Source organism: Drosophila albomicans, chromosome 2L (genome assembly GCF_009650485.2).
Source record: "Drosophila albomicans strain 15112-1751.03 chromosome 2L, ASM965048v2, whole genome shotgun sequence".
NCBI classification, from domain to species: domain Eukaryota; kingdom Metazoa; phylum Arthropoda; class Insecta; order Diptera; family Drosophilidae; genus Drosophila; species Drosophila albomicans.
In genome coordinates this window covers 5,762,193-5,787,167 of record NC_047628.2, presented here as the reverse complement: position 1 = coordinate 5,787,167, position 24,975 = coordinate 5,762,193, and the positions used below count along the sequence as shown (strand labels likewise).

General features: G+C 35.2%; 3 protein-coding genes and 1 long non-coding RNA gene across 6 annotated transcripts in view; 1 reads left to right on the top strand and 3 right to left on the bottom strand.

Moving 5' to 3' along the window:
• The window catches only part of LOC117565055 (short neuropeptide F), a 33,757-nt gene extending 32,813 nt beyond the window's left edge, over window positions 1-944 (bottom strand). Inside the window, exons 1-2 of one of the 3 annotated variants that reach the window (XM_034244000.2) lie at window positions 766-944; window positions 416-563 (exon numbers count right to left, since the gene is read on the bottom strand). The gene's annotated coding sequence lies outside the window, so the exon portion shown is untranslated. Of the gene's footprint in view, window positions 1-415 lie in introns of all 3 variants that reach the window. The other 2 variants (XM_034244001.2, XM_052002390.1) reach the window with 2 other exon arrangements.
• Window positions 945-3,035: 2,091 nt separating this feature from the next.
• LOC117564777 (C-type lectin 37Da-like) lies at window positions 3,036-3,739 on the bottom strand. Its single transcript, XM_034243675.2, has 2 exons — window positions 3,623-3,739; window positions 3,036-3,559 (listed from the first exon to the last, which is right to left on the bottom strand). Exons 1-2 carry the CDS (start codon window positions 3,708-3,710, stop codon window positions 3,102-3,104), a joined length of 546 nt encoding a protein of 181 aa, XP_034099566.2. The 5' UTR covers window positions 3,711-3,739; the 3' UTR covers window positions 3,036-3,101.
• A 2,406-nt stretch (window positions 3,740-6,145) lies between these two features.
• Window positions 6,146-24,975, bottom strand: part of LOC117564357 (carbohydrate sulfotransferase 4) — a 35,597-nt gene continuing 16,767 nt past the window's right edge. The window contains exons 2-4 of the mRNA XM_034243071.2: window positions 7,348-7,530; window positions 7,085-7,286; window positions 6,146-7,020 (exon numbers count right to left, since the gene is read on the bottom strand). Of these exons, the coding sequence (XP_034098962.2) occupies window positions 6,889-7,020; window positions 7,085-7,286; window positions 7,348-7,530 (517 nt within the window). The 3' untranslated portion in view covers window positions 6,146-6,888. The remainder of the gene's footprint in view (window positions 7,021-7,084; window positions 7,287-7,347; window positions 7,531-24,975) is intronic.
• On the top strand, window positions 22,128-23,298 carry LOC127565142 (uncharacterized). Its single transcript, XR_007954517.1, has 3 exons — window positions 22,128-22,390; window positions 22,456-22,471; window positions 22,523-23,298. It is a non-coding gene; the product is annotated as an uncharacterized LOC127565142 (long non-coding RNA).

Genomic DNA, 24,975 nt, shown 5'->3' with positions numbered 1-24,975 from the left:
GCGTTTACGATCCCAAAAAGAAATGCGTTCTTTAAAATTTATGTATACTGTTAGAATAGATTTTTGATTGTATTAAATACACGAAAAATCAGTTAAATTTATTGAAATTCATTGAAATTTTCAAATGATAATAGTGAGTATATTTTTTTGGCGTCTATCAAGCAAACCTTCCTTTAACTGTATTAATATAGTGTCATGTATTGAACAAGGATTTATTTGTTATTTTTTTTGAGATAGTTAAAATATGAGGTACCTTATAGAAAATTTTAAAAACTCTCTAAATCATAGTAGTTTTTTAAGTAGAACAAATTTTTCTTTCATAATTCTGCTGCAAATTACTATAGTAAGGCTAACTATAGGACTTGTATTGTTTTGTATATAAAAACCAATCCAAATGACAGTCCTTATAACTCACCTGTTTGTATTAATTACTGCTGTGGTTGTCAGTTAATGTGACGATTAAATTGAATGCAAAGTTTATTTACGCACGTTTACCGTTTACAGAACGATTCGTCGATTGATAAAAAATATTTTTATTATCAGCACTGGAACTGGAACAGAAACTGAAACTGTATATGTTAGATTTGATTGCACCGCAAAATCCTCTTACGTATTTGTTCTACTTTAAATGAGACTGAAAACGCGGAAAAACTCGCGTAAAAAGTGCTTCAAAAACTTTTCCAATTAAACGATGCACAAACAGCAAAATCGTTATCGACAGAAAATGACAAATTCTTGAGTGAAAATGCAAAAAATTTTAATTACTCTTTTTATTCTTAAACAAATTTGAAATTTTTGTCTAAAAACTGAGTTCGAAGAGACCACACAAGAATTCGATTTGAAAAGCGTTTTTTAAACCGTTAAAAGGCGAGCGATTTGACTGCTGATGGCTGCTGATTGCTGGCTGCTTGCTGCTTGGTTGGTTGGTTTGCTTTCGACGCGCACGAAACGAATGCAATGGTGACAACGACGACGACTTGTTTTATAGCGAACGGCAGCCGAAGGCGACGCGGCTTTGGAGTTTCAACTTCAACTGGTTGGCTCCTGTTGCGCTTTCAATGAAAGCTTCTCATTGACCGGCAGTCAACTGGCTGTCGGTAAGGGTTTGTGTCTATGCTAGCGAAAGCTCACATCGCCCACGCAGACCCCTAGCAGTTGTTGTTGCAGCGACTGCAGTGACGTCAGCCAGACGAGGTCGTGTTGATTTAAAGCTGTGCTAGTTGCCTGCCATTCGCTGGCGTTTGATTTTAACAGTTGTTGTTGCTGCTGCTTCTTCACCTACGCACATATTTAGTAGGCGGCGCTTAATTTTTGGGCACCTTCCGATGTGCCAGCCACCACAGAACCACAGGAGGGTTGAAAGATAATGAAATCAGAAAAATTATTTGCCGGACATTAGACGTTTGCTATGTACCCAAAGTAAGGGACAGTTTTAGCCTTCGTTTTCTTTTTGTTTTTTTCTGCTTACGAGTATAATGAGTGAGCATAATGTGGGTGATAAGCCACAAAGTTCATATGTCATTCTAGCGATTTACATGTGACCCATGCGGCAGATCCAATTTCATTTTGCAGCTGCATTTACATTTCGCATTAAACATTTTCTTTCATCACTTAAAATGTAAGATAATATCTTTATGTAAATATGTTCTTTCAAAAGCTATAATAAATATCACGCATACGCACTGTGTTTATCATGTCAGACATGGTATTAACCGACATTTAATTGCATAAACTGCAAAGCGTTAATTGTGAAGAAGTTTATTCACGTCAATGGAAAATGGTTTCAAATGTAATTTAAGCTATACAGATATTTTATAATGTTATTCTCCCTATCGCACTATTATACGGCAGTAATGTTTACCCATCAAAGTTCATGAAATTTGGTCATGTAAAATGGCCAAGATTTTCAAATAATTATTCATTTATTTACAGTAATTGAATATACTTAAAATTAACACTTATCTTATTCTTAAACTCTGGCTGCAGAGGACCTCGGCTTTTTCAAAATATATACTCTAACTATATTTAATTACTATATATAATTTTAAATTAAAAACTATTTTTTTTCTCGCTAAAACTTTGAGCAAAAGTAATTTGTGACATTGGGTGTTAAGTCTCTAAAAATAATTATTTATTAAGTCGCTATGTTTTGAATCAATAATACAACTTATGATCCAATGCATATATGTAAATTTTTCCATATATGTACATATATCAATTTCTAATATGGAAGTTTTATTATATTTAGACGTTATCAATTAATAACTCGGTTTGAATTATGTATATTGCTTTGCCCAATACTCGATTCAATGGATATACTCAGCAATATTTCCAAATGGATTAAACAGTGACAATTGTTTTTGATACCGCTCATAGCCGGGGTATTTTCTCCTCTTATAAAATTACTATGAGTGATTGGCTAAGTGATTTTATTTAAACTGTTTATAAATATGTCGCACTGGTGTGCAATTGCATAAGCTATATTTTAATTGCATGCTAAAATTGTATACTTGTAATAAGTTTATAAATAAACAAATTAATAAATTCAGCATTTATAAATCTTTTCAATTAATTTCTTATGATTCAAAGAAAAAATTTGCGATAATTAACATTTGCGATACCTATGTATGTAGATATTTATAATTTTAACTAAAAAGGCGCCAATATTCAAACTCAAGATTAGAGTCAACGCTGTAAATGTACAAATTTTAATCAACACTGGAAAAGTAGCAATCGGAAGCTTATCGATATCATCTCGGCTCATATCGATATTGAAAGCATTCATACAAACCATTCAGAATGAAACGTTATTTAACTTTATTTCATTTAAATACATATATATATAGACTCAGTAGGTATGTTATTATTCGGATATTTACTTTCCATGAATGCGATATATAAGTTTTTATTTTAAGTCTCTTCTTTTGAATGTTAATGTGTGTAATAATTTGTTTTTAAACGAATTTACTTCACGTGAAAAGAAATAATAATAAAAATATTGTTATTTTGATGGAGAAGTAATAGATTTATTGCACATTTTATTAATTTCTATAAGCATTAATTTTTGCTTCTGAGATATTGTTTTATTTTTTATATCAAAATTAATAAATTACCATTGAAAATGTCTTCAACTGTCTTTTTTCACAAATGTATAGGACGTTGTCAGCGCAATGTGCATCATTAAGGGCTCTTCGGTCATTTTCCGTCCTTCGAAACCCTAGTTCATGACAATGTTCGTTATCTAACACGTTATCAGGTTGATCTCTTGTCCATAACCATGATCCTACATCTTCGCCATTAGCTAACCATACATGCCTCCCTTCCTTTGCTAAGTCATTGCCCGACGTCCAGTAAATGCCTTCAATGACGTTATCCAACAAGTACTTGTTAATCAACACCCATTCTTCCATTGTTTCGAAGGTTACTAGCTCAGCGTCATGTTTATGACACCGTTCGTTAGCTTCGAACCAGCTCGTCTTTAAATTGCTTTCTATATAATACAATCCATTTCCAATCTTCACAAAGGGTGCCGTGTCAAATTTTGAGTCATTGGTAAATCCTGCGAGCAAAAAAATTTACAATTTTACAGTTAGTTAACGTTCGTTCTTTTTTGTTAACTTACCATCCGTGATGTTAGTATTTATTTTGAACGACAAGCTTGTGGCAAATACGCCCAAAAATAATAAGAAGGATACTTGCATTGAAAGCATTTTCTCTAATCTGAGTTGTCTTATAAAATGCAGCGCTTTATATACTACCGAATGAGAACGTTTTATGTGGTGCTATCGTGACTTTACATAAGTGCTAAAGTCTTTTTATCTTGCTAATAAAGTATGTCCACAAAAAACGAATTAAAATGAACGAGAAAAGCATATTTGTGCATGCTTCCAGGAAATGCTTCAATTCGTAATGGAATAATTTTGTATCTTCAATCAACAACAATTTTATGTCAGCTACCCATAGGGTAGAAAAGTATTATAAATTTGTGCCAACAGAAAATACATAGATGTAACAGGCCCATATGTCAGCACTTCTGTCGGCAAACCCGACCCGATATAGAAAATATGTATATATATTCTGGATCAGCGTCAAGAGCTGAGACGATATGTTCGTTTATCTGTCTAGATGATTATCGAATAATAAAGAGTAATGCAGATAATAATAATGCAATACATAAGGATAATGTCATAATCTGGAATAATACTTAATAATAATAATTAATAAAATAGATAATAATAATAAGGAAGAATATCTAGATAATAATAATAATATTTAATAATAATACAAAATAATATAATAATAATAATAATAATAATAATAATACAAAATAAGTCTGAATCAAGGAAAGCAAAACCTTCTTAATTATTCCAAAATAATAACCCGCAAAAAATAATAAATACTCCAAAGGTTATGTGTGGGATATTAATATAGTGCGACATTCGAAAATATACCACACAGTACTGAAAATATACCACATTGTCAGCCAAAACAACTAGCATTTCAAAATATCTTTTGAATCTTGAATAAAATGCTGCCAAAATGCATACAACGAAATATTATATGTATGACCATGATACAATAATACAAGGTAGTCCCGTCGGTAAAAGCTATCCGTTAACTATATCATACATAAGGGCGAGTGAGATGTATAATTGTACCATGGACGGGACTACCTTGTATAATTGTATCATGATGTGTATGACAGCACCGCAAGTACGAATTATACAGTATGAAAAAGCTTTTGCAAACTTATCGATATATCGAAAAGAAAAGCTTTCCAGTTAATTTCAAACTTCCGTTCAGTACCATTTGAGTCGAAATGAACTTGAGAATGTGAAATGAAAATGCTCATTGCATTACCTGATTCAACTTTATATAGAATTCAAAATTTATATGATGCCAATTAAAAAATACTGACAAAAAGTCTCTCAGAATATATAAATAAATCGTACATCACTGCATTTTCGGATAGAAATCAAAAAATGTAATAAAATTTTATACAATTTTATTTGGACTTGTAAATTATGCTGTTTTCAATTATAGAATATATAGAATCATCGTGCACCGATACGTGTTGAAGAGTTTTAAAATTTTGAAATTCTTTTTTGCTTTTTAAAGACATTTAGTCTGACTTCTGCCTTACATAAATAAGATTTTTACCAAATGTTTGCCCCAATTGCTTACTTCCAAATATGGCTCATAGGTTTTAGATGAGAATAATCAGAAAACACAACAGTAAATGAAGGTGCATTGAGTTAATTTTTGCCAAAACTTATTAGTTCTGGAAATCAATTCAATTCCAATCTGCAAAAGTACGGCTAGTAATAATAATAGTAAGATGTAATTAAAGTTACCTTTGATTTATTCATAGTGCGCGTATTCACTATGTCCCTAAAACCCCATGGCATTTTCATAAGCTTTATATTCGGAATGTTTATCTCCTCCCTTATGTAGAGTAATTTGTAAACAATGAATAATAAGCAATGCAATCCTCTCAGTTATCAATTAATAATTATACTCACGACAAGATTCTCAAATAGTTTTAATTTCTACGCCCAAAAATGTATAAGCGGTTATATTCGATTCGTATAGCTTAAGAAATACCACATGAACCATCCTAAATACGAAACGCACGTAATAAAGTTGTTCAAGCTTTGTTAACAAGTGTTAGACAATAACACATATATGCATAATCCATCAAAGAATGTAAGGTTTTGAGCTGAAGATTGAAATAATCTTATGAGGAGTTGATCAATTCATTGTAGAAAGTATAATATCATCTGTAAGATATATTTAATATGTTTATTCGAATACTAATTCATTTATTTTGTTGTATTTATTATGCAAATATTGCGGGATTTGTTCATTAAATAAAACATTTTCATAATTTGTTATTAATTTACTTAACTTTTGTAGTTTAACGCACATTGCTGGGCTGTATTCATTCATTCGAAACGAATTGAACTTACGTAAATTTAAAATTAGGACAAAAAATATATAGTACACTTTAATTATAATTAAATTACAACTAAATAACCGTAAATTTCATATTTGTTTTATACGTATATATTAAATATTTTATTAAAATAATGTACACTAACTTATACATAGGAGTTGAGTGCCCATTGCTCTTCAACGTTTCATTTCGTATGCCAAATTTGCGTCTACATTTTCAGAATGCTTTTAGTTTCATATGGTTTTTATTGCACAATTGCTTTTCTTCTTTTCTCATTTGGAAATATTTTTTGTATTGTATATTTTTACGTTTAATAAATTTATCTAAATGTGTTTCAATTTCTGTTGATACGTTTTTGTTATGTTTAATTACTAAATCACTGGATTTCTTTATGCTCTTCTTTTGCTTTTAATTGCATTTGATTTGTGGTTTGTATTCCATAAGCAGAACATTACAAAAAGTTGTTATCTAAATAATTTACATTGAGAAGCCAAGTAAAGAATTCAATTTTCAATGCCAGCCCGTGCTTTATATAAAGACTAAGTTCTCATTTATCAGTTATTGTTGCTTAAATGCTATGCCTAAATATAATATAAATGTGATATTCGATTTTTACGCGCTACACAAAATTCGCCAATTACTAAAATTATGCATTTATCGTAATCATATATTGTATATGTATATAGTATAGTATATCGTATCGTATGTGGTATATCATTAACTATTGCTCAGTAAGTGTGTTTTGCGTGTTTAGCAAAAAAGTGTGCCAACTGTAACCCGACTTTTCTCTGTTAGTTAATGCTTTTCCATGCTTTCTCCCTCTCTCACTCTGTCTCTCCATAATCTTTTTGCTCGCTCAACACGACGATATCACAACAAAATGTACCAAGTAGAAGAATTAGTTATCATTATCAGTTGTCGCCACATCGAATTCACGTAAACGGCGATGGCAGCACAATTGGATCAAAGTTCTGCTGCATGTTAGTGAAATTGCTAAAGTCGTTTATGCGACGATATCCCCACAGATCCATGGCCTCCACGCACACATCCTGGATTTGTTTAATCTATAATAAGATGAAGAGTTTGGTTATTTAAGTTGCCCATGAAAATATTTGTAGAATAGTATACTTCTTCAGCCTTTAGATCTTGCTTCCAGTGAAATGGTGCCGATCTGGAATCACGATACGTGGAACTAACGCCACCTATATTTTCCTTAGTGTGAGTGTCCAGAAACTCTTCAACAGCGGGGTCAAAGGGCAAGCCATAAAACTGCAAAATATCCTGCGTCACGTCATACGGATTCAGTGACAAATCCTCATATCGCAGAGTTCTAGAAAAGTTATAGAATTCAATTAAAATTCTAACTTTATGCAATCCTATGTTAAACTTACCTGAATCGACCTGGATATGACTTGAGCAACGTCTCAGCTGTTTTGTAGTCATCAACAAGATCCTGACAAACTAAGGCCGGATCCTCACAATCCTCATTGCCTGCGCACCAGACACGATGACGTCGTGATTGCATTGTGCCACGTGGATCCCGCACCAACAACACAATCCGCATATTGGATAGACTGTAACGAGAGGGAGAGAGAGAGAGAGATGAGGAGTTAGGGACGTGATTAATATTGGCAGCAACGTGTATTATCTCTAGCGTAATAGTTGTGCACTCAGCGTGAAGTTCGCTGTGGCATAACAATGGATGAGCTCACCGTCGAATGGCATTCAATTAAAACAAATTAAAACTTCACTTGCAGTCTATTATTATAAGTGTATCATAATTGGTATTTTTTATTAGTAGAATCTAATTATGCTTCAGGGCAATTTGATAATTGCATTTTTAATCACTGTGCTAATTATAAGCACAGTTCTTAAATAGTTGCCAATGAGGTAATCAATAAAAATTAAAATTAAAAAAATGATATTTGTTTTATTAATGCTTTGTTATCATCACATGCATACATAAATTGTTTAACGTGTTTAGACAACTTTTATTTGACCCTGACTACGTGCAGGAAGAGAATTTTGAAATATTTCAAATTATCTCGTTTATTTTAAAGTATTTTATATTTAAATTATTCATCACATCCCGAATTATACAACAAGTTCTAGCCGAAGTAAATAATAGAAATGACTCTACTCGCTGTTTAAAACTCTTTATCATTTGGCGTTTTAACTAATGCAAAACCAGTCCAAAATTTTCATTTGTAACCATTTTGCCCACACTGTGTCGCATCGAGAGCATCGTTAACTCACATGGTTACACAATTGTCAATACCCATGTGCAATGCAATCATAATCATCATCAGCATCATAAAATCAGCAATAACCACAGAAGACTAAGCTGAATATTCAGCAATGCTGTGCACATCTCTGCCGCTCAGTAGCCACAATGCTAATGAGTTTGTGGCAGTGACAAACTGTCAACCAATAAACAAACATTCACGACAGATACTCACTCGTTTCCTACGCAGATTTTCGAAATTTACGAAGCAAATAGTCAGTCACACAAAATGAATTAATAAATTAAGTTAAATAGGAAAAGCAAAGGCTACGTCAATTTATTTGATTTTAGAATACCTTAGACTTAAGTAACCAATATTTCAACATTATATAAAACGTCCTTCAATAAATAGAATATGAATTCAATTTAAACGAGTGCCTTTAAAATCTATCATACAAGACAAACAAAATACTTGTAAACTGAGCAAATTTGTAAGCGTTATAAACATAGTATTTAAAATTTAAAGTGTAAATAAAAACGTCTTGCAACGCTTGGGTACTTGGATAAATAGACAAGCTAAATGTCAGCTCGGAAGAGCAGCTAGGCGTGCAAAAATAATAACAGTAACAGTTAACAATAACAGTAACAGCAAGAGACTTTGAGTAAGAGTAACATAACAGTAGGCGACCGACGCAGCACCGACAACTGGGGAAAACTGGCAAGCTGTAGACTGAAGCTTGAAGCCAACGGCAGCAGCTGCAAAAATTCGCGAAGAGCAAAAACAAAGAAGTAAAAAAGTTACACAAAAGCCGCAAAGCAAATTGCGAAAAATTCGCATAGTAAATTGAAATACAAAGAAAAGAGGCAAAAAGCCATTTGCATATTGATACAAGCAACGTTTGAGGCTAAGCTATAGGCATCAAACCAAAACCAATAAAAGTATAACACGCTACACATGATCTTTGTTGGGTTTCTATCATCAGCAAAATGTTCAATTGTTCAATAGAATATGAGATAAGGAAACATAATAAAATTAAATCAATTTCATGACTTCCTCATAAAAAAGTCTCTTATTGGTTAATAATGTTTTACTGAAAAATAAATAACTTAAATAGGTGTGATAGTCGACAAATATTGTTGTTAAGCAACTTACTGACAGTCATTGTTAAAATGAAAAGCAAAGTGCCGACAGGTATTTTTATTACAGCTACTCAATAAAATATATTTTGTGTTACACCAATTTCTTTTTATTGTTTTTTGATTTCATTTCTAATTTATGCTGAAGTTAAAGTGCTCTTCATGACTTCCACAGATGGTTTGAGCCCCTTAAGCATTACATAACTTTAAGTACAATAAGGTACAAAAAATAAAAGAAACAAAAGTTTCGGTTAAATTTCACTTTTTGTCAGTTATTTATTTGACATATTTTATTTTCATTATCATGTTGGAATTATGCAAACTACGAAGAGACACTTGTAGCTATATATATAGCTATATATGAATCAAAAAGTATGTTATATAAACAAAATAATAATACTTAAATTAAATTGACACTCAAGTTTAAGTTTTATCAAATGAAGCTCGAGCGAAATTTGACATTGAAACTGAATACAATTGAAGTTGCGATTGGTAAAAGTAAACGAAGAGCATGACTCATTGAAAAAATATTATTTTTAAATAAATTGTATTTATAGACTTATCAATACGGCCCTGAAATAGTCGCCGAAAATAACAATATAAACTAATGGTAAACTGTTTGAGTCAACAAAGTATTAATACTGTCAACACTTCAGGGAATTTGGTGGAAAATATCAAATATTGGCTCTGCAATTTAAGCTGTCCAGTGTAAACATTTTAAATAAAGTTTCTGCAGTTTTTTTACGCGATTCTGGCCATATCAAGTAAAAATCAGCCCACTAGCATTGCAGCATAAAAAATGTTACGCATACGCTCCGTTGGCCAAAGGCTCGTTATGTGCGCAAGTGTGTTCGTTTATTTATATAAATATGCATAATTGTCGCGTGCGGACAAGTACGAAAAAAATAGAGGAAAGTGTATATATATTATATGTATGTATGTTCACAAAAAAATGGGCAATGAAAAGCAATGAAAATTTTCAGCGGCAACTGGGGAGAAATATAATTTGTTAAAATGTGGTAAACAAAAAAAGAACGAACCCAGAGAAGAGGAGAAAAATGAAAAAATTGTGGACAGAGTTTAAAAGGCCGAAGGCAGAAGCAGAAGATGAAATTAAAAATTCAGCACGCGCCACAATTACCAACAAATATATACACAAAATAAAATGGGAAACATTATTAAAAGGCTTGCAACGCAACTGTTAAAGTAGCTAGAACAATGTAACGTTTATACACTCTGTGAAAATAGTGTATGTTGAAGTTAGAAGCAACAAGATGGAAGAGAGTTTAATCCAGTCATCTTCCTGCTGAGTAACTACACGCTTTCCATAGCTCCCACTCCACTAGATGTTCCACGGGCAATTAATCAACATTATCAGCTTATGTCAAGCTGAAGCCAAACCCATGAAAGCCTCTACGAAAAAAAATGTAGGGCAGATTCAAAAACATGGAAACAGCTGCACGCATGAAATTTCACTGCTAATCCAGTTTAATGCTAATTACCCATGTAAAAAATAGGACAGCCAATATCCTGACAGCAAGTCAACCCGCCTGCCTTTATGTTAACAAATTGGATTGCCCAAATAATGAGAAGTCATCGACTAGAAGATGTGCTGTAATTAGTGTTGCAATGAATGCAAATAATCATAATTTTCCTACTATTAGTTCGATGCGCAACTTACTTTTTTGTCGCAGCAATATTCAAATGAAACTAATAACATCGACAAGTAATTTCATTCAAATAAAATCGATACATACACATGCCTATATTTAGCTTTTTGCGAGCTAAATATACCCCATTAATGCTAAAGGCAGAATGTGTAAGCAGCCAGCAAATTATTACAAAATACAACATGAATTTGAACAGCAGCCTAAAATGACATCGTCATGTCACATACGATGCGATACGAATCTGCCAAGCAGCCAAAAATGTTCCATTGGGTCTCGCGTATTTTATGTGTGTCACTCGCTCGGATGAGTTATGGAACAGAATAGAAATCTGAGCTGCGTTTAGCTTCATTTCAGCTGTGTTAACCTGTGCTGAGCTATGCTAATGGTCGTTGTTTGTCTATCGATTGAATTAACGAGTGAGAGCGGGAGAGCGGGAGGGCGGGGGGAAAGGTTCATTTGAGAGGTTCAAGGCCTCGAGCAACACGTGAGCCGCACAAAAGAAAACTTAACCACTTTTGCTTTTATTTCCCATTTTGTTAGCCGGCACACAAAAGTTATGTAAATATCTAGTTTCTGGTGGAATACACTCGCATTATACTAGTCATATACACATACATACGGCGTAGAATGCCTCATTAGATTGATAAATCGTTCGGCATTAGCATTTATTAGACCTGACCCAAAAATAAAACAAAAAATAGAGAAAAGTGAACAAAATGCGTTGTAGCTTTTGGGTATTATCCGCTGGCCGGTTAACAGTAAATGCTTTTTATGAGCTTATTCTTCACTCTGAATATATCATCAACGCATTCAGAATATTTTGCTATTGATTGCTTTTAGTTTATGTTTCTAGAATATCTTTTAAATATGTTAGAATGCGCCATTTTTCGAGCAAATTTCTGTAGCCTTTTGATCTCAGCAAACTATGTCAAAATGCCGCAAACTGCCGCAACAAAATAAAAATAAAAATAAAAATCAAATTATACGAAAAGAGAGAAAAAAGCGCGAACGAAAAATTTGTGTTGGCTTTGTATGATTCAGACACGTATTTACTTGTGCACACTGCATTCGGGCCATTTGAGCTTTTCAACCAAAGTCATGCGGTGCCGTAACGACGGCCAAGGGGTCACCATTGAGTTTACTGAGAATCTATCGAACAGAGGGGAGAATTTACCATATATAGAAGTGTGTTGCTATTCACGATTCACGGAGGTTACTATTCCGCATCGAACTGATTGAAAAATAATCATTAACGATTCGACATTGTACGCGAATAATCGTTTTAACCAAATGATTATTTGTTTATCATTTTGATTTTTAAGCAAACAATAAATTTCTAAAAACGTAGAATTAAACTGTGATTTAAATAGTAAGTTGGTCAAATTTAATGAAATACTCTTGAAGAAAAAAAAATAACAAAATAGAATTCATTTAAATGTTTTCCAAGTAGTGAGTTTAGTATGTGATCAATACACATGATTTATGGCTTTGCCATGAAAATCATGTTAAGAGCTATTTTGACTAATAGCCCACAAGTGTTAAAAGTAGCACATTAAAAAGTAAGTGAGCATTTTTCGATTTTACGCCCATTAGGCAGCAAATAAACAACAATTAAAAACAGATGGAAATTATCGTATTACAAGTATACATATAAAATAGATTTAAGTATAAGAGTGTGTATATGCGTTTTTCATAAATATCATCAAAATTGGCTTGTGTGTGCCAAAAATAATGTGTATTAAGAAATGCGAACAAGCATATGCAATGTAAACATAAATTCAGCGTGGAAGTAAACAGCAAGTAATTAATTGCATTAATATCGACTATGGAATACTCTTTGTGTTGCGCTTTCATTCTTATATAATCTTGAAACATCTTGAATTTGGCTAAAAAAAGTAGAACTTTCTACTAAAAGAACAAAACTAGGTTGCCGCATAATGAAATAAAAAAAAAACTGGATATTATTGTGAGCCAAATCCCAAAGTCGACAAAAAAAAATTCCAATACGAAGCGAATCTAGAAAAAAACCCCAAAATACAAAAAAGAAAAACGCAAAAAAATTATTGATTTAACAATTGCCTAATGAACACCAATTGCAAGCACGTACATAAATGTGAGCTGTGCCTCGCCTTTGTCGGTTGTCGTAGTCCTCATCAGCTCTTGGCCCATATATCAGAGAGCAGGCCACGACAGTTGTTGTAACGCCCACTAAAAATATGCATAGTGCGGTTCTGCTCGAGCAACAAGGAGCAACGCAAACAATAAAGAAACCACAAACATGCAAAATGCTAAAAGCAGAAATGAAAACAGCCAAATGAAGTCATGGCGCCCACCGAGGGGTGCTTAAATTAAATCCTAGCGAGAGCAGTGCCTCGGTACACGCCAATGTTAAAAACGCAAATTTCGTTTTTAAATGTGCATCAGAGTTGAAACGACAACGAAAAAAACAAAGCGAGCAGGCAGCCAATGATACAGAGAGTTCAACCCAAAAATGAAGTCATGGCGCCCAACGAGGGGATATGCTGCATGTTACAGCTGTTGTCAGTTAAAAGAAAATTTCATTTTCAAACATGAACGTCATGACAGAGTCAAAAAGTGCAGAGCATGATAACTGGAATGCAGTTGGCCTGTTTTGTGGCTCTCTGTCCAAAGAGTGTAGTAATTACTAACTATCTTTCCATGACATGAGAGACAGGACTAAAGGTCGAAAAGTGAAGCCCATGTGTGGTGAATGTTCGCCTTTGCGATTAAATGCTAAATACATGTAAATCATTTAAAATGCATTATTGCTATGCTCGTTTAAGGAGCTCACATTGTCTTTATTTCAGGTCAAGGATTTTTTGTCGAGTTCTCTGCTCAAAAGCCGTAGTAGTCCACAGATAAGCGACATTCGTTGAGCTTCACATGTATGCTGCCCACATTTAATTAGCAGTTTCATAGAACAAAATGTGTGCCATCACAATGGATTCAAAATACTCGCTTCTATATAGATTGCAAATGCTTTTTACGAATTCTATCAAAAGTCACGCGAGCTCTAAATGTGCATATAAATTATTTGTCTAACACAAATCCAGCCCTTTCATTATGGTTACACCTTGAACTTGACAATAAAACTAAACGCGCCGCTCCACGCGGACTAACAATATGATTCAATATGCAGACAAAAGTGGCAAATTGCGTGACTGTAATAATAGTTTAGAGCGAAAAAGCGCTTTGCGAAACTAAACTACGAGTATGCCCGGACTACATAGAGATACTACTTACGAATGTGTAGTTTGGCGTGTAACTGGGTCAAAGCTCTGGAAAGTATTGCGCTTGATCAATTTCAATTGTAAACAGAAAGCAAAGCGACGAGGGCCACCCAAAATGCGAAATGAAATCAAGGTGAAAAATTGCCGGTAAATGCAAACAACGGCAAATGTCAATCAAAGTCAACTGGGGATGCGACGCCAACGACGATGACGATGACGACGACGACGTCGGCGACGCCGGTAACAACGGTGGCGACGACCCAAGTTGAGTGGCAAAAGAGAAAGGCAGAAAGTCGGAAAGTCAGAGAATGACAATAGACAAAGCGCACACTCGCACACACTTATAAAGTGGGCGGTAAGGGGAGGTTATTGCAACCAAATTGCAGAGCACTGCAACATTTTTTTTTTTTTTTTTGCTTTACTATTTCTTTTGTCTTTGCTTTGTATTTTCTCTTTTTTTTGGCGCCTTGACACATGAAGCCCCCTTGAGGAGGCTGCAGCCAAGCAACTAAAGTGCAAATGCCTCTTGGAAACTTCATTAATAACAAACTAAGCGACGCTCTAATGACGTGAAAATATACATATGACATGGCAATGCCCGCACGTCTGGCTGGAGAGTCCAGACAAACAAACCTGCCAACATAACATCACATATACGAGTATGGTACTAGCATAGCGCGTGGCTGGCCAACGCTCCGGACGTGGACCCGGAACATAACCAGAACACAACGGACGTCTGTCTCGACCTTTGAAAAGCGGCTCTTATTGTCTGCAGAGGTTTCACTGGCTCGGCTCCTATACGAGTGAGTCGAGTATATTTTTCCACTTTTCTTTTTGTTGTTGCTGCCTCTGACTCTTCCTCTGGCTTGGCAACTTATGAAATTTATTGTGCTCGTGCATTTGACATGAAGCCTTTAGGGCCACGCTTTTGATACGCTACCCAAGCTACCCATGACGTTGAACCTGGGCTCCATATGTGTTTGCCTTGTGGTCGACTCATTCCTGATGCCAAGAGAAAGAAGCACCGTCTCCTACTCCGACAATTCAGGCAATCTAGCTGACATGTGAAATTATTATGGGCCAAAGACTTATTGTGGGCGCTAGAAGTATATAAATTAGCTCAAAGGTATCAAAGAGCAGTTCACATTTATGTTGAAAGATGTATCTGATGTCATGATGATGGCAACTCATGATATAACCCAGCATATCAAATTCAAACGTCATTCTACATTCTACATTATTGTATTCTTTTAACAACTTATTGACTAGAAAAGTCAATTATTTGTACATACATAGCCAAACAAAGAATTAGCTTTAAAATGCCAATTAACATAACTTTTGCCGCTATTTGAAGACTGTTTACTGTTCTTTTATGCATCGTAACAATATCTTTCAGTTTTCTTAACTCGACCTCTTGGCCCTTTTCTCTTACTCATGTCCATTTTGATTGACTTGCGTGTAATTGAATTTTGTACTTTGAAGCATTTTGACCCAGAAAACTTCTCAAGTAAGTAAATCAATAGACGGACACTGAGAGTTTGATTAGAATTTATGTGAGGTGCTTTAAATTTTAATTAAAGCGAGGGTTGTGCGAAACATTTACTGCTAGCGAAAACTGCGAAAGTAAATAAGTAAAGTAAATTAAAATAAGTAATTTATATAAACATTTAAAACATTTTTATAGAGTTATTACCAAATCATTAAAGTTAGATGATCTATAAGTAATAAAAATTGCATATGATGGACAAATATATTTCACTTGCATAATAAGTATGATCTCGGTTAAACTCTACTATCATCTGATCTACTTATACATAATTTTAGGTCTAGTGTTTCATTGAACTAAAAACAACAATGTTTTGTAACACTTCATATTATGTTATTAGATTTGCATTCATCGTTTTAAGCAACCCTCGAAATATTGCACTCTGATAGCACTTAGTTGTTCCTTTAGTTGATGGAAGAGTTTGCAGAGTGTGGCAAGTGCAATATGCCGCAACGAGGAGCAGCTGCAACAGCAGAAGTCGAAGCAGAAGCAGCAGCAGCAGCAGTAGCATCTGCAGAGCACATTCCCTCTGGCACGCTCACATTTGTTGACTTTTCAGCAATTTCTAGTGCTGACTGAGCTACTTAATGACTTATCGCTGTCATTATGCCTCGCTGACTGCCTTTGGGTCTGACTTTTAGGCTGGCTTCAATTGCGGCTAAAATGTTAAGAAAGCGTAAAGTGAAAGAGATGCTCGAGTGCCAAAGAGATGCCAGCCAAGTGCAGTGCCTCCAGTCTTATTCAGCTCTTTCTGGAGCTGCCTTCCAGCTAAGTGACATTTGGATGGGCATCCCATAACACTTTCAGCCACACAGCTGTGCGTCACCCACATAAATTCAGGCTGCAAAAACCTTTCACATTGCTTGCACAACCAAAATGCAATTAAGTGTAGCAAGCAAACAAAGAAAGGAACTGAGCAAAGGCTTCGACTATTCAAGCTGCTTTCTATATACACTTTTCTGTATAGTAATAGCTTTTTTCAGAATGAATTAATGGAGCATGAAAAGCGTATTTCTGCTATTATCGAGTGCTTTATGATTTTCGAAAATCAACTAAATTTATTTTATTATGCCACCAATGTTTGCTACTTGATCTGCCACAACTGTTTGATAAATGAAGAATAAACATTCTTGCTCTTGACCAATAACACCTATTAAATTAATAATAAATGTGTTATCCCCACATGGATTTAACTAAGACGTTCTACAAGTTCTTAGAGCAGAGATGTAATTAAATTCAGTACAAGGGTATCATAAAAACCAGTTATAGCCCCCCAAAGGAGACCTCCAGCTACGTGCATCGACTGCCTGGACAGAGACAGAAACAGAGACCGGTAGTGGAACTGAAACTTGAACTGGGACTCGGACTGGGACAGGGATTGCTGCTTGGCTCCAATGTCGCCCTGAGCAATAACAATAATGCCGCCGACATTCAAAATCCAATAATATGTATTGCCACACCTTTCGCCGTTTATCGGAGGGGGGTTGTGGGGAAACGCTCGATGTAGGATGGAGGATGTTGGACTTGGAAAGTTGACTGCTCCGTTTGGTTTCGTAATGCAGCCACCAACCATTTTATTGTCATGTAAATGCAATTTATGTGTCGCCTTTCTCACTCACTCCATAATTCCCTTCTCTCTCTCTCTCCCTTTTGCTCCCTCTCGTTGTCTTGCTCCACACCACTTTGTGTGCTCTTAACGAAATTGCTCTACTTACAATTGCTTCGCGATGCGGGATACGGGATACGTGGAGCGGGGCGAGGGGTGTGGGGTGTGGTTGAAGGAGCTGCACGTTAAGGCTTCTTGCCGCACCCAGCATTTTGACACTTCATTTCACTTTACCCACAGTTTTTATTTGCTTGCTCTAGGGGTGTAGTTTTAGCCGATTGCGTTTTGACTCTGCATCCGAAACACACCTATTCCCAGCGGTTCAGATTTATTTATGGAATGAAATAAGCCACAAAATGTTCTTCGCTTTCTCTATTGTGTCTTGAATTTAACATGAACTGTGCACAACAACTAGGAGATTAAACACAAAATTACTACCACAACGACGTCAAACACAAGGCTTAAATTACAAAATATGCTGACTAAGAATTTAACCCCGATTAAGACAATGAAATTTGGTTTACGAAATTAGTGTGATGTGTACTTCACAGTCGAGCACTCTCGACTTAAGATTTTCTTCATGCTTTCTACTTCGTTTCAAACATAAGATAAAAATTGTACACTTATTAGTTTATTACCTCTGTCTGCTTGTTATTCTTTGGAAAAATCTTATTCAAAGATAATAATATAATTGAAACCATAAAAATGGCGTTCCGCTAAACTGTCATTTAGTAAATAAATATTAATATTGGGTGTGAGACAAGTTTTTTATTTTGATTGCCGCCTTGCAAATATTTGAACTCATGAAAGACAAATCTCCGTGTAATAACTGTACATTCGTTGAAGAGATAAAACCTTTAATTTTACTTCAAATGAATCATTGAAATTTGATAAATTATTAAGAAAGTTATTTTCTATTGAAAGTAAAGTAAAACAATGCAAAGCATCGTTATAAATTTTAATGTTATTATGTCAAACCACGCAGCGAAGTTTTATGAATTGTTTGTGCAAATGGTTGCAATTTTACGAAAATAAAAAATGAAAAAATTATTAAAATTCTTCCAATATTGGTATATAAAAATATACTGTAATTGAAATCTTAAGAGTGACATTCATCTAAACTTCCAATCTACGCATAAATATGATTACAAAATACAGAAGATTTTTTTCGTTTTTACAATGTGTTCTAGTTGAAATCAAAGAATAAATGTATTGTGTCAAATAATTACTCATTCAGAGTTTCATTGCCACATTTACTGTTTTAATCATTGTTATTTATGATTTTCGTTTCTGTATTACATTTGAATGTATTTTATGTTGATATTTGTTTGCCTATATTTCGTAAATCAAATATATCGAAGCCATTGTTTATTATAGTGTTCGTTATTGACTTCAGTTCCTAAATCGTCATTAATAATTTTCTTATAAGGTCCGCTAACTGTGACCTAAATTAAAAAGTGTACCCATCTTAAAGCTTTAATTGAATTATCGTTTCTAGCGAATAAATTCAAAGATTATATAAAACAAAGGAAGACCTCTCTCAGATAAGTATAACACAAAAACAAACTAAAGTTTCAGCCAAAGGTAAATGAGTTGAAGTCTCTTGGTTTCAGCAAAATACAATAGATCCTAGAGTTGTAACACATACCTGTAAATAAAAAGAAAAAATAAAAAATGGGATTTTAATAAAATTATTGTGTAATAAGTAAAGGTCAATTTAAGTTGTCGTAAAATGCAGCGAATTGACCACACATATAGTACAGACAGAACACGGATCTACGGATTGCAATTACGAATGCCTTCTGCCTTAAATAACGCCCACAAAAATGAATTAAAACAATCATAAATTTAAATTGCAAGTTCTTGTAGAAATGTTCGAATTCAATGCGCACGTTTTCACTGCCCACATTTGCGGCTGCAACTGCGGCATCTGCATCGGCATCTGCATCTCGGTTGAATCTCGTGTCTGGGACTGCGGGCGGCATTAACTGGTAAAGTGAGGCGACTGGCGAGTGGCGGCTGGTTGTTTATGGAAGTTGCAAGCTGGCGAAAGGGTAACCCTCGTGTGTACGTTGCAGGTAATAAATTGCAGGGCAGCACAAGGGGGAGTCCAATGAAGGCGGAGAATCGCCTGACTGTGACAAATGGCGAGTGAAAGGTAATGGGTAATTGGAAAGTGGAGTCAGCCACCAAATTGGCTTCATTTGAGTCGAGTTGACCGGGAGTAGTTCATTGCATACAAAGTACACTTGAAGTCGAATCAAAAGTCAAGCGAAACTGTAACAAAAGAGCTCATACTCTCACATAAAGCAATAAAATTCATTCATACTATATTAACAATTGAGAATTGAGAATTGAAAATTCTGGGTTGAGGTGGAAAAAACTAAAACAAATTTCGCGTTTTTATTGCAGACTGTGAAATTGTGCGCAAATTACATAAAGACTCGCACTCGAACACACCCCGACAAATAGACAGACAGTACGAGTACACGCAACTATTACACAAGCTGCAGATGCAGATACACAGATACAGATACAGATACAGATAGAAATACTAAAACATGTACGTACATGTATTGGCGAATGCCATTGTCCGGAACAAGGCGAAGCAGAGCTAAAGCTGAAGCGTAGCTAACAATGCAACATTGCCGGCGGCAGAAGAATGTGCAGCAAGAGCGAGAGCGAGACGACAAACGTGCAACGCGGCAACGCGGCATTCAGAACGCCACACAAAGGTGCCACGTAGAAAATTGCATAAGAATAGAACTAATTTAAACAACTTGCAGATACGCTACGTACGCTGCAGCTCCTCCTCCTCCTCCCGCCTTTGACACCCCCCCCCACAACGCGAAGCGCGAAGGTAATAAAAATTATACAATGGAAAAGTGTAATGCACAGAACGTAAAGAGTACGTGAAAAGATATGCAGATACATTCTAAGGGGAGGTCTGATGAATGGGGTAAAGGGGGAGCGAAAGAGGGGGAGAGGGACAATGCCCACCATATAGACGCCGAAATATCAATAGTAGATGCATTGCCATCTCTCACTTAATGGCAATTGCAATGTTGTTTTTGTGCATTGTTGTTGTTGCTGTAAACTGTTCCCCCGCCACTTAGATTGTATCTGACAGATACTTAGCTGACGCTGAGGGGCCGATGCGCCAGTTTGCGTTGCGCTTGACGAGTCGCGATATTGACACAATAAAAAAACGTGAACGATACACATAAGAAAAGCGCACTAAAAGCGTTTTCAGCTTCAACAGTAAAAAATCTAAATTGAATGACTTTCTAAACGTACGTATATTGGTAACAAACAATATAATTTAATTGAATCGAATGCAACTGTAAAGATGTATCTCGATTTTCGGATGATTTTGTCACGTACAAATAAGTTTGCAAAATAGTTTCCAAAGTTCACAGATAACAGATATATTCTTCGAATGTAAATAATTGGATAGTTTAATTGTTTATTGTAAATTTAACTCTTATTAATTAAAGTATAGTTTACTAAACGATGCATTGTTGAACAAAAAAGATGAGCGACTAGAATATAATATTATTTTATTATTATATTTTTCGCTGTTTCGTTAATATCATTTTAGGTGCTATCGGGTTTTAAATATCTTAAATGAAATAAATCAATTTGTTTATTTTGATAATTAAATGACGTAGCTTTTGTCTCAGATGAAGTACATACATGTGAAAAGAAAACAAGCTGAGCTGAGCACTCTCAAGAGCAGGCTAAATGCTTTAATTGCATTTCTTATCAGACGATTATCTGATGTGAATATCTCGCATGAAGCATTATATAAATGTCTCCCATACACAACGTTTACATTCACTTTTTGAAGATACATACTACATGTACTGTGTGTGTGTGTGTATGTGAATACTTGTGTGTATATCCAGATATTCGCACCTACTTAAACAACTCGTACGTATGCATGCGAATCCTTGACTTTGGGGCCTTAATTATACATCAAGGAAACCGGAACAACCGCTTGGCGACACACGAGATGCACGTACTCAGTTTGCCACGCCTCGTTTGTGAGACGCCCCTCGCTGAAGAGGCAAGCCACAACAAACGTTACATATGCAAACAAATTACACACAAAGGCTGCTATACAAAAAAAGTGAAGTGAGGCACGTAACTTTTTATGCGACCACATTGCCTACACATCCACCTCCACCTTCATCTCTGGCCCAGCCTTTCGGATGCTCCCACACCATGCCACGCCCCGCCAGATAAGTTTCACCCGGATGAGTTGACACAGTCGCAACCAGCATCAGGCATCAGGCGTCTGAGCCTGTTTCGAGGCAGGTTGTTAAGCAAAAGTCACGTTGGTCGACGGCATTTGCCCAACCTCAAGGTTAAGTGGCAAAGAGCTTCGGCAAAAAGCGAATGAGTGCATTGCAGATAAGCTACAAAAATATTTGTTTACCCCACAACACCGTTGACAGTTATTTGTTTAAACGAATCTGATTAAAAATGGCTTCAACCAAAAGTTGGCTAACGAGTGCAAAAACTACCGAATATTTGGTAAAAATATTGAAATACTGGCAGGCAAACTATCTCAAATCAATACGAAACAAGAGAGCGAGCTGAAGTCGAGTATGCTCGACTGTGAGATACTCACTTCAAATAAAAACAAAGTAGTCTGGTATTATTATTAAAATATTACTAATTAATATACTGACTACATTTGTTATATATCAATACACTATTACATTCAAAATAGATTGCCAACCAAAGCAACTAAAACTCCGCTTGCTATTCGCTTTTTTCGATTTTCGGAGTCAAAAGTGGGAATAACAACAATCAAAATCAAGCTTGATACTTGATAACCAGTGTCGAAAATAGAGATATATATATTACAGTCTCTGATATGTAGTGGGCATAGCAATGCCCCCATATCGTCTCGAATGTTGACGCTGATCACAAAACTACTCCATGGATAGCGGGCATAAAAAAAGTCAATTTCATTTGAGTCCTTAAGAAAAGTTAGTATAAATATTTCCATGAAAATTTTAATATTGACGCTTACGTTATCTATATCGATTTACAGCGTTGCTATCGCAAAGGTAACACTTTAATAAGAATTTTATAACTTTTTATTACTTCTATTATCACAGATAGTTGAAAGGAAATTGCGGCTTCATATCATTGGGTTAGATTTTAACAAGCTCTCAAGGGGCTCTCGACACTATGAAGCTTATATCCAAGCCACTAATTTATTTTAATTACGACTATTTATCAGTTGCGGCAGCTGCAAAACCCTTTCACCATGACCAGAGACCATAGACCAGAGACCAAAGACCAGAGAGACGTTAGCTGGCTGGCAGCTGTCGAGCAACTTATTGTTCTACATTTTCCTCAATTACCGCTCGAGCTTTTCTCGACTGCTGCTGCTTTTTCCATGATTTGTGGCTGTGCTGTTGCGCTTTTAATTATTGCGATTATTGTGGCAACAGTTTACAGTTTTCAATTGTGGCAGCAACGACGCCTCGCCTCGCCTTGCAACAACAAATAACACAATAAATGAAAAAAAAAAAGCAAACCCATTGGAAGCAAAAAGAAACAATTTAGCACGGAATGAATTGCTTAGATAAGTGTGTGTGTTTTCTTAACTTTGTGAATGTATCTAACAGTGTCAGCGAGCAGTGAAGCGGCAGCAATACTCTTGGCTCCAGCTTGATAATTATAATGAGTCAATAATGACGTTCAAACGGGCTGCGCTGGGTCGGGCCTGTCAACGTCAACGAGTTTCCCTCGGCTAATGTAACTATCTTGTAGTTCTAACTGCCCGTTTCTATCTGAAAAAAAAACGCATAGATGCTTCTACCGCTCTCTTAGCGATGTCATATCTCAAGCTTGTGTCACACATACGATAGAGATACAAATCAAATTATTTATGGGCAAGCTTAGGGTATTCAAGCTGCGACTTGATGATGTTCGCAGATTGCAATTCTTGATTTAATTAGCCTGTTGCACAGTTACTTCCATTGCTCAGTGAATGAAAAATGTTAATAAAACGGACATTGTCTATGGTAAGAATCTCAAAAGAACAAAAACTTAAACAACAAAATAAATATGAGAATCTTCATTTGTTCATGCCAGTTGAACACGTGCACATAATAACAGACACTTCGAAATGCACTCTTCGAAAATGGCAACAAAAAGTTGATTAAATCGAATGTGAACTCAATGTGGTACACATCAGTTGCTCAGTTGCTCAGTTACTCAGTCAGTCAAGCAGTCAAATTTTCTATGCTCTTACGCCAAAGTGGAGCAAGTGTGTGAAAGAGCTCTAAAAGCAATGAAATGGAAAAAGTAAAAACTTTTACACTCGCAGGTTGTACGAAATACACACCCCACGACACATTATGTCCACACTCGTATAATACCATTGTAAATATATAGTATTTACTACATACTTATGTTATGTACGTACATATCTCCTTCCTTCTTACCTATTTTATTTGAAACTGCAGTTTGTAGTGCCAAAAAGTTTTGCCAATGCGACAGTGTCACATTCAGTGTATCGTATCTGCTTTGACTGTCTCGATAGAACGGGCCGGGCTTTTTTCGTGGCCCGCGGGCTTACCATTGTATATATTATACGGGCTTCGTTTACTACCCATACTTATGTTATGTACGAACATATCTCCTTATACAATATTTTACTTCTTACCACTATTTTATTTGAAATCTGCAGTTTTGTAGTGCAAAAATGTAGAAAAAATTTTATTTTTAAATATAAATATGAAAATTTGTTTTTCATTTTACAATATTCAATGCGTATATATAAATTACAGTGTCCTTATACATATGTGTAAAAAAGTTTTCAGTTTGTGTTCGTATCTGCCTTTGACTGTCTCGACAGTCTAAAATATTTAAACAAATTGTATGTCAGTTGTGGCTCAGTAAAGGAAAACAACAAATTTGAAATCTGTAGAAATAAAAGATACTTCTTGTAGCTGCAGTTCAGTTGCATTCACCTATCAAAGTGATGAAATTCTCAGACTGAAAATGATGTTATTCATTATTTATGTACCTTCTTGCTTTGTTAAATTGTTTGAAATATGATATGTATTCAGCTCTTGACAGATTTTTAATGCTTTAGAATCATTTAACATTAAATGTTCTTTTCCATGCTTAGTACTTATATTAGAACACTTTAAAATCTCTAAATATAAAAATAAGAGAAGGGTTGAAGTAATTCACTTTTCCATGCTCAACTTAAATACTTGTTTAAGTGCATTTAAAAAACTTTAAAAATGTCAGCTTATCGCCAGATTTGTAATAACCATTTAAACTTTTAAGAGTATCTCAGACTATTGTCATAAAACTGCAGAAGAGGGAAATAAAAAGAGAAATAAGAAAACGATAGACAAGCGTCCACTAACTGCAGTGGCAAAGATTTTGGTGTGGCAGCAGCGAAAGGACGTGACTGTGCTTGGGGAAAGGGCAATGCAAGTATTGCCGTGGCAGAGTCAAGATGACAAGCTAAAGGGGCTAAAGGGGCGTGCCACACTGATTGTGCCGCGCAGACACGTACTAACGAGCGATGGCTGACAGTGCAACG

Coding starts and splice junctions, on each gene's coding strand:
- LOC117564777 (XM_034243675.2), bottom strand. CDS start 3,710: ATGCTTTCAATGCAAGTATCCTTCTTATTATTTTTGGGCGTATTTGCC. Junction 3,560..3,622: donor AAATACTAACATCACGGATG/GTAAGTTAACAA, acceptor TTTTGCTCGCAG/GATTTACCAATGACTCAAAA.